This window comes from Hemicordylus capensis, chromosome 2 (genome assembly GCF_027244095.1).
Source record: "Hemicordylus capensis ecotype Gifberg chromosome 2, rHemCap1.1.pri, whole genome shotgun sequence".
NCBI lineage: Eukaryota > Metazoa > Chordata > Lepidosauria > Squamata > Cordylidae > Hemicordylus > Hemicordylus capensis.
Genome location: NC_069658.1, coordinates 245,029,782 through 245,048,155, shown reverse-complemented (window position 1 = coordinate 245,048,155; position 18,374 = coordinate 245,029,782). Strand labels below are relative to the sequence as shown.

Genomic DNA, 18,374 nt, shown 5'->3' with positions numbered 1-18,374 from the left:
CACTGCCCGGATTGTACTCTGGATCCAATCACATGGGAGGTCAGAGAAGGAGGGAAAAAGTATACAAATCTGTCAAATAAATAAAATGCAACTTAGATGCTGCACAATTTGCATAATATGCAAATTCGGCCACCTGAATTTGGGAAGCTTGAATATGGCAACCCTAGGTAGTAGAATATGGCAAGCCTAGGACCTCATGGCTCTTGGGATCATGGAGCTCCCCACTGCACTCAGTCAGCACATCAGAGGGACTCTGAGCCTGGTTTCCATGCCATTCTGGCTCTACAGGGACATGATAGAGAGCCGAGCAGAAGATTGAGAGGGAAGAGATCCCCACCCTGTTGTTACAGACCAGGCCTGATTTATACACCAAATATGCTCATTAGCTAGTATACAAAATCAGGTCTGGCCCGCAATGTCATCAAGTTCTTTATAAGGTGACCCGTGTGTGATCTGGGCACAAGAGGAAAGGAGATCAAACCACTCCTGAAAGGGTTCAATGGGCTTTATTGAACATAAAAGGCTTAACAACAACCTAGCAAAGCAGAATTGCTAACAGTATTAAAACAGAACATCTAGCCAGTACCAATATTTTCCACCCAGTGTGCCTAATTAGCTTATGTGCATGCAATTAAATCTTCCTAGGTCTAATACCTTCAAATATAGGCAGAAAAGAAAAGGGGGGGGGGGAGGCTACGGGCTGATAAGGTTTTTGGGGGAGATCAGAGATTAGTAGAAGGGGAAAAGGGGGGGAGCGGAGAAGGGAGCAATAAAAAAGGAAGGGATAAGGGGGTTCCGAGCAGCATATTACCAGGATCAGAGGCTGGAGAGAGACGAATCACTTCAGCTGAAGCAGTGCGGCGCTGGCGGAGACAGGAGTTGTGCAATTGTTTCAGATCATTGCTGAGAGCTCCATGGCTGGGGAGCCTTGACTTCTCACTGCGCAGTGAGAGTCATAGCCTCTGAGCACGGGCAGAGTTCCTGCTTAGCCCCTGCAGCTGTGCAGCAAACTCTGGGAAAGCGTGTGAGCAGATCTTGTTGTAGGCACAAGAATGCTAGCGTGTGAGCAGAATGCCCGTAGGCACAGAACTGCTAAACTCTCTGTCTCAAAAGCCTCATTCTTATAGTCATTTCCTCTTTGATCCTTGAATAGGATCTATTCAAAAATCTCCTCTTTTCCTGTATGTCCAAAAAAAGGTGTCAACTTCCTGCCACCTTCTCAACAAAATCTTAATTATTCAGGATATCAGCTATTCCAGAGATATCTTTGGATTTCATCTCTGTAAACTGCGTACGCTCAGGAAGGGAGGGGTGGGGAAATCTGCATCTTAAGATGCTGCAGATTACATCTTGGCAGTCTGGTCCCCAGAAGGTGTGAAAATTCAGAGTTTAGTAATGGAATTGTGGAATTGGTCCCATTTGGTGTGAGACGATTATTCCACTATTTCTTATGTACCTTTATCCAGTGTTTTGCTTGTAATTGAAAACGAGAATATTTAGAGGAACATACATGTGTGTGAGACTTGTAGCATTAGTGAGGTGAGAATTAAAGTCTACAAGCATTATCTCTGTATACATTTGGCTATATTGAATTTCTATAGACAGCAATTGAGCTTAATCACTTGGGCCTTGCAGGGCCATCACTGACAATGGAAGGAGGAACTCAATAGGTCTGGCAAACCCGTCCACAGACACCTTGGTAGCCAGTGGTATTAGCATATGGATTGCAGCATTCAGCATCCAGACCTGGCTCCATTGTTCCCTTGCATATCCCATTTTAACAACACAATGCCAGGTTCCTCCTCTCTTCGCAGAGCAGGGAACAGTATGCCAGAGTTCAGGTTTGATTTCATTTCTTGATATAAAACGAAATCAGATACAGGCCTGTATTCTGGGCCTATATTTCACATACTTCTGAGTTGGTACCTCTGGTTATGATATGTTATAGACTGTTCATAACACTATTGAGATCCCATCATGCCCACCCCTGTTCATGTGCAGCAACTCAAAAGGAGAGACCGAATGGCAGGCAGCTGGGAGAGGCAGATGTGTCCTCCCCTTTATACCCGGGCTAGGGCCTCTGCTAACTGGGCCAAGAGGCACCTTTGGATGGCTCCTCTGTTTAGCAGGGAAAGAGCAACCACCCCTCTTCAACCCAGCATAGTGTCCCTCCCAATGGCTGTGGCTGGTCTCTTTCTTTGTGTATCTGTTTAGATTGTGAGCGCTTTTAGGGCAGGAAATCTTCTCCTCCTCCTCCTCCTCCTCCTCCTCCTCTGTCTTCTTGTAAAGTAGTATGGGAACTTTTTTCTTCAAAAGCAGTGTCATCATCATCATCCCCCTCCCTGCCACACCCACTTAATATTAATTCCAGTCATGGAACAGAGTGTTATCACATCTAAGGAATTTAACAGCTGGGGAAGAGAGCAGGCTTTCATCTGTGCCTAGGGTTTTTTTGGGGGGGGCAATGCCATTTTGTTGAGATTTGAAAACTTTAAACAAAATACCAAGAATTCTGCTGAACCACGTGTCAGGGCTGGGGTAGAGAGTAACGGTATACATTAGAACTGAAGTGGGCCTCCTTGCTTTGTGGGGGGCCTGGGGCAAATTGCCCCTGCCCCCGCCCCTTTCTGGGCTGCCTTGCCATTGGCTGCTGCCTGTTTGTGATGTCACAAAGGAGTATGAAGCCTTCATGGTAAGAGGCAGCTAAGAGTGCCAAGAAGGGATGGAGACAAGAGGAATCCCAGGAGAAGAAGGAGGGACAGAAGGAGCAGGGAACAAAGGAAAGGCAAGGTGTGGCAGGGCCACCTGGACATATAGAAGGGAAAGGCGGCAGTTACGGGGTTTGATCCCAAGTGTGATAGTAACCACCCTTCGAGACTATACTTGGCTCAAAGTGGGGGGAAATTCACTCCGATTGGCTCAAACAGAATGAGAAAAGAGGGTAGTTAAAGCAGAGATCAGCACTCAGCAGCCTTGCTGATGATGGTCTTTCTGTAAGGCATTTGCAGACTCTGTGGAAATGGCTTAGGTTGCCCCTAATACAAAATTACTGTTTCATAGCGCTAAGAATCAGGGTTTGAGGCTTTAGAGAAAGAGACAGAACAAGAACACATGCATAGCTACCTGAGATCTAGGTAGGGTCATTCTCTCCAGGGGTGCATGAGAAGCTTGGTGGGACCAAGAGGGTCAGCATGCGAGAGGCCAACCAAGGGACCTTCATGGGAGAGGATTTTGTAGTCCAAACACAACTTGGGGGCATGATTTGGGGACTTAAGTGGGAAAGCAGAGTTTTTTTCCAACACGAGGACATGGGAGCTTAGGGAATAAAAATATTTTGAATACCTGCTCCATATAAAGTATGATGATGATGATGATGTACATTTATATCCCGCTCTTCCTCCAAGGAGCCCAGAGCGGTGTACTACATACTTAAGTTTCTCCTCACAACAACCTTGTGAAGTAGGTTAGGCTGAGAGAGAAGTGACTGGCCCAGAGTCACCCAGCAAGTCTCATGGCTGAATGGGGATTTGAACTTGGGTCTCCCCAGTCCTAGTCTGGCACTCTAACCACTACACCACGCTGGCTCTCATATTGATCCTCTAGCCTGTGCTATCAATCAGATGCTTCTCTTAAACAAAGGTCTTTCTCAACAGGTACTTTGCTAAGAGTAGAAGTCTGAATAGAAATGGGGGGTGGGGGTGGGGCGGGGTGGAGATCTCTCTTTGGTATACCTCACCAAAACTGTTAACGGAAAGGAAGGAGTGTGTCCTATATGAAGATTAATCAAGGGGGAAGGAAGACTGTGTTCCTTTTGTGCTCTGGGCTGGTCTGCCCTCACTCTCTGCATATGCTCAGATGCAGTCAAAGTGGCATGTCCTAGTCCAGGGGTGGGGAACCTTGGCACCCCACCCCTGTCCATTTGCAGTCAACTAACGATCTGGGGGCACCAGGAAATGCCTAATCAGAACAACCTGTAATCTCAGAAAAGCAGCAGGCTAAAATCTCCCTTCCAAATAGCTAAGAAAATGGCCAAGCTTCTGCTCTGGGGGTGCAATGAAGCACACACAAACATGGAGAACAAAACGAGCCCATCCCTTGGGGTTCTCAATCCAAAGTAGTGAGAAGATTATAGGAAGGTGAAGAAAATTATCCGATTCCTTAAAAGCACTTTTCTCTCCCAGACAGGCAAGGACAAGCACATAGGCTAAGGCTGACAGGAGGCGGAGGAGATGATTTGGCAGAAATAGAAGCAGGCAGTCCTCCCTAGGCAGAGTGAAGCAGGCCACGCCATGGATGCAGAGACAAGGCAAGTTTTCTTTCTGGAAGTGTGAAAGCGAGTCTGTGCGTGAAGCCTGCTGATGCCCAAGGCTTATGGCTTGTGGTCACTGGCTGATCAGACCCGGTGGAAGCCAGTGGATGTCGGGGGTACAGAAACCTGGTGGCTATCTGTATTTGGAAGCCGCTGGATTCTGTTGCACGGCAGAAAACGTTGGCAGATGTTTGCAGATGATGAACGCTGGTGGAAGTCCCCCTTTGGATGCCCGTCTTCAGAAGCTAGCAGATACTTGTGGATTGAAGCTGGGGAGTGTATGTGAATGGATGGTGACTGAAAGGGAGTGAATGGATGTCAGTGGTTGTCCTCATGGGCACCCTGGCATGCGAATGTGTGCGTGCATGCAAGGTTGTGAATGTGCTGAGCTAAAGGGAGTGAATGGATGTCAGTGGTTGTCCCCAACGGGTGCCCTGGCATGAAAATGTATGTGTGTGCATAGCAGTTGTGAATGTGGTTGGTGGTTGTCCCTCACAGGGGCCCTGGCGTGCAAATGTGTGTGTGTGCATGCAAGGATGTGAATGTGCTGATCAAGAGTGAGTGAATGGATGTTGGTGATTATCCTGCATGGGTGCCCTAGTGTGCAAATGTGTGCATGCATGTGAGGAGGTGAGTGTGGTCAGGGTGGGTGCTGGTGAATGTTTTGGCAAGCATTCAGAAGGTGACGGTAGTCCCCTTCCAGATGCTGCCTGAAAGGCCAACCAGTGGATTGAAGCGGTTGGAGCTATGTGGAAGTTGACAGGCGGAAGTTGGTGGATGATCCCGGCTGGCCCAAACTGGCAGATATGCCTGGGCAATGCTCGCGGATGGTGCAAATAAGCCAACCCACTTCCATGACTGCTTTTCTTTATTTTGCAGGAACGTCTGAGGCTGTTTCAGTTTTCACTTGAGAAAGACCCCAGAATGCGATCTGAGACTCCAGAAAGCAATATAGGGAATTGGTGGATGTCCGTGGCCTCATGGGACTTGGTTTCCAGGATCCTTAAAATCTTTGTTGTCCTGTGAACCTATTGTGTGATGTGGACCAAACTTGAGGAGGATATGTCCCCCCCCGCCAGATGTATGATTCGCCACAGATTTCCTTAATTGTTATATTTTCTAAGCAATAAAGTCCTTTCCTCCCAATCAGTCTCTCTCCATTCAACGGTTAAATGTCTGCCTGCTTTATTCCTGGTCAGGCCAGTATGCAGCTATTAGTAGTAGTAGCAGCGGAAGAAAAGACACAGAGAGCATGCATCTACCCATAAAGAAGGGGGAGAGGGACCTACAGATATCCAGATAGAGCAAGGATCATTTCCCCTTCAAAGCACCATCCAGAGGGATGCTTGGAGCCAAAAGCAACACACGGCATTTTGCATGATGTCAGAAGTGGAAGCTCAAAGAGGACACAAAGACAGACCAGGAAGGGGCCCCTCCTAGGACCAGCTGTTATCTGCCTAGAGACAGCAAAGCTCTCCCCTGCCCTGGAAGAAGACACAGTGGTGCCCATCTGCCTAGGTTGTGGGGCGGGGTGGAGAGAAAGACTTGCAGATATATCCCAGCTCTAGGAGGAGTTGTTGTTTTTGTTGTTGTTGTTGTTGTTGTTGTTGTTGTTGTTGTTATTATAATAAACCGGCCCATCCAGAGGCTCGGTGGTATACAACTAGTTTAAAAAACATAAAAATAAACATCATTTAAAACACATTAAAAACAATCTAAAAACAATTTTAACACCAATTAAAACCAATTAAAATACTTTAAAACAATGTAGCATGGCAAGGGATCCTCTTGGCCAGTGGCAGCACCAGAGAGGGGGCACAGAAGGGGCAAAGTGTATTTCTGGGTGGGTGAGCTGGGTCCCACCGGAGAGGAGAGCTGGTCTTGTGGTAGCAAGCATGACTTGTCCCTTTAGCTAAGCAGGGTCCACCCTGGTTGCATATGAATGGGAGACTAGAAGTGTGAACACTGTCAGATATTCCCTTCAGGGGATGGAGCTGCTCTGGGTAGAGCAGAAGGTTCCAAGTTCCCTCCCTGGCTTCTCTAAGATAGGGCTGAGAGAGATTTCTGCCTGAGAGAGATTCCTGCCAGTCTGTGAAGACAATACTGACTCAGTATATGGTACCTTCCTATGCCCCTATGTCCCACATGTAAGATTTTTGAAGCATAAATAATAACAGTATGTTTCACATTAACATTCTCATACTGAACATATTTTCACTGAAACATACCCTATTGAGTTCATAAATGGGGCAGGGGGGAGGCAAACTGCTTGCCAGGGAGGTACTTGCCCCCCTCCCCCATGCCCCACCTCTGGAGCCATCCCTGCTCTTGGGACCAGGCTTGGTGGATGCTCGGGGTCTCTCCCAGAGAGGTGCTCCAAATATGGTCCTCTGTTTCTTCTCTGCTCCCAACCACCTTGGAATAATTGATGGAGAACGTGTGTGTGTGTGTGTGTGTCTTTCAACAACTGTTAGCTATGAAAGTTGAGTGAAAAGTCCACCTGCAGAGATAGGGCGAGCTTTATCCAGCAAACCAATTTTTATGTTTTCAGTTTTTAAAGAAACATAAGAACAGCCCTGCCGGATCAGGCCCAAGGCCTATCCTGTTTCACAGAGTGGCCCACCAGATGCCTCTGGGAAGCCCACAGGCAAAGGGCATGCCCTCTCTCCTGCTGTTGCTCCCCTGCAACTGGTATTTGGAGGCATCTTGCTTCTGAGCCTGGACGTGGCAAACCTCAGCACGCAAACAACAGTGCCCAAACCTCCTATATTTAAAACATTAAAAAGCAGAGAAACTGAATGCCTCAAAGGCAAATCAAGAAGGTTATTGATCTAAGCGGAAGATTAGAAACCAAGCCCTTTTGAGTTCCCTTTTCAGATCAGGTCTCCATCCTTTGCAGATTTATTCTTGATGTGAACTACTGTTCTGCAGGTCTTTCAAAACCAGGAGAAATCCCCAACACCTGAGGCCTTGCAAATCCAGTAGCAATGACCCACAGCTGAGTGGGAGCTGACTTATTTTAATCTGTACAAAGAAGTGGAAGTCTTTGAGCAAAGACCACTAGTGAATCTCGGAGAGAGGTGAGGACTGAAAGACAGGCATGCTTCTCTCCTAGGACTGAACTTGAGCCAGCTGAACTGAAGGAGTGTGAGAATACACATTCCCAGAAGGTGATCTGAGTCTTTCTTCCCAATCTCAACTACCTTCCTGCTCCTTTGGAGATGGATTCTGATTGTGGCTGTTGCTCTTTCTTTGCCTCTGTATCTTTGCACATCCAGAGAAAAGAGAAAGGAAATCTCTTGGGAGGGATGAATGCAATTTGTGAAGGATAGCGGGGAGAAAGAAGCTCCCTATGGCAGAGAAAAAGATGGGGTGGGGCTATTTTCTGTATTCAAAGTATTGGGGGCCCCCATTTTGGCCACATCTTCCAAAGCAAGACTTTAGGGGACCCCCCAAAGAGGGAGAAAACCCCACTGGTAATGATTTCTATTAAGAATGGATCTTTTAACCCTAACTGAAAACATAACTTTTAAAGGAGGCTTTTTAATGTTTCAGCTCTGTTTATATGTGGTAGGTTCTTTAATGTTTATAGTCCTCGGGTTTTAGCATTTAAAATAATTTTTAATTTTAAACTTTTTTAAAAAATTGTAATTTTAAATGTGGTTTTAGTCTAGTTCTTAATTTTAGCTTCAATTTGGTTAACTTTGAGTCTTATTTTACATTGTATCTCTTTATTAACATTGTGAGCTGCCCCAAGCAGTCGTGTACTGGAGGGGTGGGGTATAATTATTTTAAATAAATAACCCCTTTTAAAAAAACTAACCACAAACTAATTCCTAGTTATTTAGGTCACAGACTTCTAAACAAAGATTAATTTTGTCTCTAACACATTTATAAAAATTGCTGGTAAATACCATTTTGGAAAATGCAATCTTCCTTCCCTTTCACTCGGGAGGGAATGCCTCTTCTAAGATAGTGTCTACTGATGCATGTTGATTGCTTGTGTGTCTCACTGCTTGGTTGCTCTCTTTCTCCTGGCAGAATCTCTTCACACCAGTCCAGACCACTCTAGCTGAATCCATTCTTTATAGTGCAATATTCCTCTGTGAGGTCTACCAACAGGAAGGAGAGACACTTCAGAGGCCTTCCCTTAGAGGTAGGGTTGGAAGGAGTAGGAAAAGCCCTTGGATCGTCCATCCTGGACAATATCACGGAACTGTTACCAAGAAGAGCAGGAAAAGAGGATAAACAAGAACCAGGTTCACTTCAGCACCCAGAAGAGCAATTGGAGGAGTTCCTGAGGAGAATGGAGTACCTTTACTTAGGCTTAGGAAACCCACTGTTTCCAGAGCAGCCTCTGTGGTGTGTGGATACAAAGGCCTTTCTGGTCTCCTTTGAGCAAGAGGCTGAAGCTCAACACTGGCCCAAGGAAGAGTGGGTGACCCAACTACTGCCAGCCCTTGGAAAAGAAGCCAAGCTGGCCTTCAGCAGGCTGAGGGCCAGAGACAAAAAAGACTATGGGAAAGTCAAGGCAGCCATCTTGGGATGGGATGCCATGTGGCGGGAGAAGCAGCGCCAGCAATTCCGGTCTTTCTCCTACCCGGAGCGTGAGGGACCAAGAGCAGCCTACCACAGACTCAAAGACCTCTGCTGTCGGTGGCTGAAGATGGAGACATGCACCAAGGAGCAAATCCTGGACTTGCTGGTCCTAGAGCAGTTCATTAACATCCTGCCACTGAATATCCATCGCTGGATTGCAAAATTTGCACCAGGCAGCTGTTCTGATGCAGTGGCCTTGGCAGAGGATTTCCTGCTGAAACAAGAGGTCTGTAGGCAGAAAAAACAGGTGAGGCCATTTCACTTTAGTGTTCCTGAGGGGGGTCACGGCATCTCTGATGGGCAGGGGATTTCAGAAAGGGGGCTGGACTGAGTGGCTTCTTCTGTGTTAGCCTAGCCATGCCTAAGGGAGTTGGTAGACTTCTTAATGGCCTGGAGGACCTGACAACTATGTACCATGAACTAGGGAAGATTCTGGGTTGCCTCTCCAAGTTTTGGGTGTTTTTTGGTGTGTGTGTGTGTGTTTACAAGGATGTGTATAACTTTAAAGTTGCATCAGGGTATTACAAGGAGGGTTTTCAGATAGCAGGCTTTACTGCAAGTTCGCAGTAGTCCCCCCAAAAGATGCAAAAAGTGGTTTGTTTTTCGGATATAAATCAGGCTACACCCTGGATATAAATCAGGCTACACTCTAACATGCAATGAAAAGCCCGAATCATGTGTGAAGTGCTCCCCGATAGCTTTCAGGGACTTTGAGGTAAATCTGGCTATATGACCTCACACCCTCCATTCCGGAGGAAATGCGAGCTAAAAGTCTTGTGTGAAAACCGCCAAGGTGCCTTTGCTATCCTGCCCTTTCTCAAGGATTTCCAGGAGTGTACACGTGAAAGGAATTGAAATGCAATCCAGTTTGGGTAAGGCTTTGTTGGTATTGTGGTACTGTCACTCTGAAAAGGAAAGCCTAGTGGAACTCTGGGCAAAGGGAGGGGGGAAACCCCAGAATAGCTCTATTGTTGGCCTAGACAGAGCAACAAGCTTATAAAAGCATCTGCTGAGCTGTAAAGCAATAGTTCCCTACCCCTTGCAATGTGGTGTAACATACAGCATTGTTTAAAAACAATATTGGCAATAAAAACACATGCAGAAATTCAGAATTAAAACACTTGAGGCAGCTGAAAACTAGAATATAGTTGCAACAGAAAGATAAGTGCAGATGAGACAAGACCTGCTCAAATAGTGCTTGAGCGGTGGTGGCTGGATGTTAAGAGAGAGAGGTCCAGTTAAATCTCCAGTGGGAGAGAGTTCCAGAGGATATGCACCACAACTGAGAAGCCTCTTTGCCATGTGTCTACCAACTGGGCTCTATTTGCCCTTTCATTGCATATGCCCTAAACCTCAGGTTCTGGTTGTCCAACAGTCTAAAATACTGTATTGTTGCGGTATTAAGAATGAAAACTCCCCTCCTTACATTCGGTTCCTCTCTGGCCTAGAAAGCACTAGTGACCGCAAACTTCATTTTTTTGGTGAATTGGTTGCCTTTGTAGATGTTGTCTGTTCCTCATACCTAAGGATTAATGAAGAAATATAGGCTGGTTCAGATGTCCTGCAGAACCTCGGTTAGAGCTGAGATCCACATGATCTCCTTGCGCCTCAGGAAGGTCCCCTTTCCCTCCCACCTCCACTCCCCATGCAAGGATCTATTTCCTAACAAGCTTAAAATAAGGTGAGATTGGTTATGTTATCCTAACCCACCAATCTTGGTTTATTCTAGCTGTCTTGCTTTAAATAACCCAAGATCTGATCCCAAGGTTTGAAGCGAGTTATGACTTCAGCTTATGTACAGCAAGTAGGTTAGAATAAGCCAGCATTCGCTGTGTTGTCCAAACTCGCCAATCTCACCTTGTTTTAACCTAGATAGGATGTAGACACTTGTTTGGGGAGAGTGCATTCCCAAGACTCAAGGACATCATGTGGAGCCCCACTCTAACTGAGATTCTGCATGATGTCTGAACCATCCCATTATCCCATCCCATGATGTCTGAACCATCCCATTATGAGATTCTGCATGATGTCTGAACCATCCCATTATCATTAACCTCTTTCATGCAGATAATAGCTATGTTAGCTATACATAGATCGTATAGCATACATTAGAATACATTAGATCAAAAGGAAGAGGTAAACAAGGTTATTTGTGAGGCTTCTTTTTGACTGAAATGAGAAGAGTTTGATTGAAATGCTGACCTATTTTTCTGGCTATGACTGGAATTCTAAATAGTCTGAAAACTTAAATGAAAAGTAAGGATAGGGATGTGCACGGAACTGATTCGACCGACAGATGGTTCTGCCGGTTTGATGGCGTGTGTGTGTGTGTGTACATCTTTAAGGGCGGGGGAGGGTGCACTTACCCCTCCCTCCGCATTTTCCCCACCAGCGCTCCATTTTGGCAAAGCCTCTCGGGGCAGCAGCGTACCTCCCTGCTGCCCTGTTGCCGCGTCTCCTGGAAGTGACCGGAAGTATCGAGTGTGCCTGCGTGCGCCAGGTACGGGCTCACACACATTGCGGGTGCGTGTGCACACAGCAGGCACATGCATGTGACGGGCATGACGTGCGCGTGCCTGATAGTTCTGGGAGGTGCGGCAACGGGGCGGCACGGTGGTATGGCCCTGCCCCGAGGGGCTTTACCAAAACAGAGTGCCGGCGGGGGAAATGTGGCGGGAGGGGTAAGTGCACCCTCCCCTGCCCTTAGGAACATAGGAAACTGCCATGTACTGAGTCAGACCATTGGTCTATCTAGCTCAGTATTGTCTTCACAGACTGGCAGTGGCTTCTCCAAGGTTGCAGGCAGGAGTCTCTCTCAGCCCTATCTTGGAGATGCTGCCAGGGAGGGAACTTGGAACCTTCTGCTCTTCCCAGAGCGGCTTCATCCCCTGAGGGGAATATCTTGCAGTGCTCACACATCAAGTCTCCCATTCATATGCAACCAGGGCAGACCCTGCTTAGCTATGGGGACAAGTCATGCTTGCTACCACAAGACCAGCTCTCTTCCGCCCTTAAAGATGCACGCACACACACACCCCACTGTCAAACCACCCCCACCTGGTTCCATGCACATCCCTAAGTAAGGATATATTTAAGCATTTGATCTGTCTCTGGGCAGCCTGGGGAGAGCTGTGGGTAAGACTCTGAATTAAGCTCTTTTTTAATCATTTCTATGTTGATGCTTCATGCTTTGACTCTGCAATCCATATTTGGTATATGCTTTCCTAGACATGATGCAAGTAAACAAGTGTTTTAGTAAAAACTTGCATTCTCAAGTTCCTGTCTTTAAAAAAAAATTGCCTGTACAATACCCTATTAGTGAACTTGGACTTACAACACAGTGTATTATCTGACTGGAAGTGTTCACACTCTTCAGTTAGTTGAAGAAGCATAAGGCTCATCCGAATGCTGCTAGTGTGCAAAACCATCCCAATAGAGGCACAAGGGACGCATGGAACTTTCTACATCTGTCTGTCTAGGCAGGGATTCTCAACATTGGGTTCCCAGATGTTATTGGACTTCAACTCCCATAATTCCTAACCAAAGGCCACTGGGCTGGGGATTATGGGAGTTGAAGTCCAATAACATCTGGGGACCCAACGTTGAGAATACTGGTCTAGGCAATTGTTCTTCAAGCTTCTGGACTCAATCTAGCTAATTGTCTGCAAGAGGCATTATGAGACTGTCGGGTCTACCAGTTCCCCACCCCTGTCCCAAATAAACCCCTTCTTTTGCTTCATGTGTGCCAGGGTGATTCTGGGTTTCTTATCTGAGCCCAAACAGAGCTTCTAAAAGGTGGAGAAACTGTCCTCCAGAAGTGGCAATGGGGCTGCTGTATGCCTATTTCTGGAATTAAATGACCTTGAAACAGTGGTACATATGCTAGTAACCTCCAGACTTGACTACTGTAGTGCACTCTATGTGGAGCTGCCTTTGCACATAGTCCAGAAACTACAATTGGTACAGAATGAAGCAGTCAGATTGGTCTCTGGGACAACCTGAAGGGACCATCACATCAATTTTAAAAGAACTGCACTGGTTGCCAATATGTTTCCAGGCAGAATACAAAGTGCTGTTTATTACCTATAAAGCCCTTAACGGCTTGGGTCAAGGGTACCTAAAAGAGTGTCATGATCCTTTGCCGCTGGGACTATGACCGTCTCTGTGGTTGCCCCAGGGGCTTTGGAATACACTCCCTTTAAAAATGAGTTTATCAATCTCTGATTGCTTTTAAAAAGACCCTCAAGACACATCTGTTTTCTCAAGCTTTTAGTTAAAATTAATTTTAAATTGTTGTTTGTTTTTATTCTGTGAAATGGTTTTAACTGTTTTTATCCTGGCTTATATTGTGTGGGTTGTGTACACTGCCTAGAGATATGCATATCAGGCTGTATAAAAATATGACAAACAAAGTGGGGAGACAGCAAGGACATCACTGTAATTGAACCAGGGGAGACAAATATCCCTGGGCTGGGCCCCTGAAGGAGAGGGGACCTGCTGGCTGGTTGAGGGCTCACTCATCACTCTTGCTGTTGTGTGACTATCTGAGATGATATTGTGGAGCAGGGCTGCTCAACTTTGACCCTTTGACTGATGCTTTATTTATGTGTCTATTACATTTTATATCCCGCTCTTCATCCAAGGAGCCCAGAGCTGTGTACTACATACTGAAGTTTCTCCTCACAACAACCCTGTGAAGTAGGTTAAGCTGAGAGAGAAGTGACTGGCCCAGAGTCACCCAGCAAGTCTCATGGCCTACAACTCCCATAATCCCTGTCTATTGACCCACTGTGGCTGGGGATTATGGGAGTTGTAGTCCAAAAAGAGCTTGGGGGCCCCCAAAGTGAAGCAGTCCTGTTGTAGAGTGTGATATTTGCACAGGAGCAAGAGAAACTTGGGTGGCTTTCACCATGTCCTTTCAGTTCTTCTGCAGCAAAGACACAGGGGTGGGGAGAGGAAAGTGGTGGAGGGGAGGCTAGGGGCCAGTTTTGCTCCTCATCCCAGGGCCCACCCCAGTTCTGCTACACTCCTGGAAGACAGGGTCAGACTCAGCCCTGAAAAAGTCCCTCTTGATTCTTTCAGGTGGCTGTGGAGGGAGCTGCAATTTCCTCCCAGGCAGCACAGGTACCTTCTGACCTCCAGCAACAGCAGCTGTGGGCAGAAACCAAGCAGAAGGATGACAACCAGGAAGCCAGCCTCCTAGGTAAGCAGGGGGATGCCTTTTTGCACCCGAGTTCAGGGGTGCTCTGTAGTTCTTTCCTGAGTTGACCTTGGCTATGGTGCTCTCTTCCCCCATCTGGAAGTCCAATGGCTGCTCAGGATCCCTCTAGTTCATAAACTGTCACCAGCGCAATGGCAAGATATTCTAGGCAGTGTTAAATGTAGCACAGTGGATGTTAAATTGTGCCTTATCCAACAGATTATTATTTTTCGGGCATATTGGACCCCTCTACACCTTAAGCGATTAAAAAGGGCCTCAAATCATAATTGCTGGAGATGCAATAATCCTCACGCCAGCTTAACGCATATGTTCTGGGACTGTCCCATAGGGCGAGGATTCTGGAGGGAGCTTCTTACTATTAATTTAGTGATGGATTCATCCCTTGCACTGAAGGATCTGAATGCAGTACTGGGGTATCTCCCAACGGAGTGGGGACTAGAATCAGGTCCTAAACAATGGCTATGGAGAAGCTTACTGGTAACCATGGAAATCTCCCACTCCCTCTAGGAGTGAGGAATGGCTGCATGACCTTCTTGAGTTAGAGGCACATGAAAAATGGGCCCTCCTAAAAGTAAATAAACTGGATAAATGGTCAGACAACTGGGATAACTTTATTGAACTATTCTTAGAATAATAATTTTAAAAACCCTTTCTGATTCACCCACATCTGTTGGTGCAATGGTATGTATCCCCTTCTCTTCTTCTCTCCCTCCCCTTCTGCCCGCCCTCTCCTTCTCTCACTTTCCCTCTAACTCTCCTTTCTTTTCCTACCTCCCCATAGCCAGCGCAGTGTGCAAAATCTGGCTAGGGGAGGGAAGGTCAGGTTCGGGGTTGGGGTGGAGGGAAGAGATGGGGTTGGATAAGGAAAGTTGTATGTAAAATACAAAATGTTAAACATTACATTTAAAAAATTGCACAGAGTGCTGAATGAATTGAGGGGGGAAGAACTGTAGAAGTATACATACATTTGCTACATAGTTATGTCGTGAACCCTGTAAGTGGTTGCTTTTGATAACTTGTTTCTTGTTGGACTCTAGGTGCCGCGGGGACGCACACTCCTTTTACATACAGAATATAAAGGAGTCAATTCTATTAAATTTTAATGTTTTTATTCATTGAGATTTTTTTCATCTGTGTTATGAATTGTAACTGTTCTATATTTTATATTTATGTTACACCACCAGTAGATTTCTATATCAGGTGGTATAGAAATACAATAAATAAATAAATAAATAAAATATATGTTTCTATGCCAGTACTGTAGCTCACCCAGGGACTGGTGTTGACACAGAGTCCAATTCAAAGTGCTGGTTTTGAACTTTATTTATTTGATTTCTATACTGCTCTTCTGAAAAGGACTCAGGGCAGTTTCAAGTCCTTAATGGTTTGGACCGTGGATACCTGAAGGACTGCCTGCTCTTGTTTCTGCCTACCTGACAAGATTGTCAGAGAGGGCTCTGTTCCATGTTCCGATGCTGAGGGAACCTCAATTGTCATGCGCATGGGGAAGGGCCTTCTTGGTCATTGCCCCCAAACTTTGGAATGTTCTTCCAGTGGACATCTGCTCCTTGGTCTCCCTCACTGCCTTTTGGAGGCAAGTGAAGACCTTGCTTTTTATTCAGGCCTTTGAATAACGGGTGCTGTGTTTCTGCTGGTGGTGCTGCTTCTGTGTGGTGGTGTGTTACGGTTTTATTGGTGGTTGTTTTTTAATTTAATACTTGTAATTAGTTGGGAAGGTGAGAGTGAATCAATGTATTACTGACATTTTCTTCTCCATTGTATTTTAAATATTAAATTATGGAAACACATGGTTAATTGTTAGTAAAACGGCACCCAGAGCATGGCCTCCCTAAACCCCTCTTGGAGTCCAGTAATTTCAGGCTCTGGACCTGGGAAGCAAAGATGATCCACATCTTAACATATTGGGTCAGACTTTCCTAGGGAGCAAGTATGACCAGCCACTTGCTGCATGTTGGATGGGGTACAGGGGGTGGGGGGTGGGGGTGAAGAGGCAGCCCAGGTTTGGGCAAAGGAAGTGAAACCACTCCTGCCATTGAGGAGGAAGTGATCTGAACTCTTTATTTCTTACTTGGACTCATCTGGTTTCTCTGTTTCAGCAGTTAATGACTGGAAAAGTGAGAATAAGGAGCCTCTGACTGGGATATTTTTGGCACAAGCACCATTTGAGGGCACACAAGAGAAACCTTTGTGTCCTTATAAAGTGTCCACATGGCAGGAAGGATACCGCACAGAGGAGGAGTGGGATGCAGCCATCCCTCCAGAGTATAGAGTCTTCCTTGAATACCCAATCCAACAAGAAATACAAAGAAAAGATGGCCAAAACAAGGGCCTTAATGTTCACTGGCAAAACCCCGCAGAGAAGAAACCAAAAGCACCCCACAGAAAGACCCCACAGAGCAGAAACCTAGAGCTAGGGAAGAGTTTCAGTCAGAATACCGCTTCTGGCTCGGTCCAGAGAACTTACTCAAGGGAGAAACACTATGAATGTCTCGTATGTAGAAAAAGCTTCCATTGTCAACGCAGCCTTTCTAATCACCGAAGAGTTCACACAGTGGGGAAACCTTATGAATGCTCTGTATGTAGGAGGAGATTATGTCAAGCATGTTACCTTATTAAACATCAGAGAACACATACAGGGGACAAACCGCATGGAACCTCCTGTGGTGGGGAGAGCACCTGTTTGACGTCGAGCACTGGAGACCCTCAAAGCTCCCAAACAGGGGATGGGCTGGACAAATGCTTGGAGTGTGGCAAGAGCCTTGGTGACAGATCAAGCAGTGAGGCACACAAGAGGAGGAATGCAGCAGAAGATGCCAAATAGCTACTCAGAGGGTGGAAAGAGCTTCAGTCGGAGCATGTGTGCGCACACACACACTTAATTTTACATCAAATTTCATGCGAGGACCAAATTCCCATTTCAACTTTTGAATGCAATTTGACCACCTTAGTTATAGTCGCACGTTCAGTTGCACCTTGAGAATAAGAATTGCTTCAAGTGTAGAGTGGAACAGTAGCTGTGGCTGCTTTTTAGATACACAATTCCTTTGGTAACTTTGATCATGTAAGTTCTGGAATGTGTCGTGTCCCTCCCCCCACCCCCCACTGCTGAATCACTAATAAAGTTGTATGTTTTTATTTGCATGTACTGATAGAAGCGAGGATATACATGGTATACCAACTAAATTTGGTTATCCCAGCCCTCTCTAAGAACTCTGCCTGAATGGTAGGTGTAGAACAAGTAATGTTCCAGGCATTTTAGTTCAAGGTATTGGTAGCACTGTTCCTCTAAGGTGTGCGCGTGCTCACAAGTTTTCTGATGTCCACTCAGTTAATATTAGATCCGCTCAGGTCGAATTAGGAAGGCCCCACTCTGAATGCAGGTGTGCACACAGTGCCTTGATACTGCCGCCCAAAACAAAACTAATTCCACACAGAGATGAAAAAAATTAGAGGCATTTTTTGGTGGTTACCAAGGAGAGAGCCTTCTCAGTAGTGGCCCCTAGGCTATGGAATACCTTCCTAGAGAGATCCACCTGATGACTTCTCTGTATACATTTAGGCACCTGACTAAAACTTTCCTTTCCAGCAGTCTTGTAATCTGTTGCTGGCTCTCCTGACTTCTGCTGGCTCTGTATCAGTTTGATTGTTTTAATTGCTTTTAGAGTTTTTATTTATTTATTTATTTATTTATTTATTTATATCAAACTTGTACACCGCCCCAAACTTTCATCTCTGGGCAGTTTTAGATTTTGGTTTTAATTTTTAAAAATATAAATATAACACCAGTATTGAAATTAAGTAGTCCTTTAGTGTAACTTCTGAGTGCTACTATTGAGTCTGGATGTTAGTCACTATTAATAACTGCTGATGGATATCTTTGCCATTACTTTAGCAAACGTAAGGTCCCTCAAACCCACTATACGGGTTCCAGGATTGGCTTTTGTGGCCTGCTTGTACACCCTTTTGTTTTCCCCTGCAGCATCAGTACTGAGAGGTATAGTGCTTCTTTATATAGAGGTTCCATTCTTAGCCATCGTCACGGTTAATAGCTGCTGATTGGTGGCCATGCAATAAATACCTCTAGTCCTCAGTGAGAACAGAACACTTGCCTTGCTGCAAAAGAGCAGCTACATCCAGCCAGGGACCCTTTTCCAACCCCTGCTAACCCACCAGAATAATAGAATTTTAGAGTTGGGATCTTTCTAGTCCCACCCCCTGCTCCAG

General features: G+C 45.9%; 1 protein-coding gene across 3 annotated transcripts; it reads left to right on the top strand.

The window, feature by feature from the left end:
* The first annotated feature begins 7,306 nt into the window (after nt 1–7,306).
* LOC128342671 (zinc finger and SCAN domain-containing protein 30-like) lies at nt 7,307–17,295 on the top strand. 3 transcript variants are annotated; one of them, XM_053290342.1, is made up of 4 exons: nt 7,307–7,389; nt 8,351–9,155; nt 13,991–14,111; nt 16,247–17,295. In XM_053290342.1, exons 2-4 carry the CDS (start codon nt 8,616–8,618, stop codon nt 16,969–16,971), a joined length of 1,386 nt encoding a protein of 461 aa, XP_053146317.1. In that variant the 5' UTR covers nt 7,307–7,389; nt 8,351–8,615; the 3' UTR covers nt 16,972–17,295. The 3 variants fall into 3 exon arrangements, with proteins under 3 accessions (XP_053146317.1, XP_053146319.1, XP_053146316.1); XM_053290344.1 differs by having other exon boundaries at nt 7,328–7,479; nt 16,250–17,295; XM_053290341.1 differs by having other exon boundaries at nt 7,328–7,479.
* Nucleotides 17,296–18,374: the final 1,079 nt, after the last annotated feature.

Coding starts and splice junctions, on each gene's coding strand:
- LOC128342671 (XM_053290342.1), top strand. CDS start 8,616: ATGGAGTACCTTTACTTAGGCTTAGGAAACCCACTGTTTCCAGAGCAG. Junction 9,156..13,990: donor TCTGTAGGCAGAAAAAACAG/GTGAGGCCATTT, acceptor TGATTCTTTCAG/GTGGCTGTGGAGGGAGCTGC. Junction 14,112..16,246: donor CCAGGAAGCCAGCCTCCTAG/GTAAGCAGGGGG, acceptor TCTCTGTTTCAG/CAGTTAATGACTGGAAAAGT.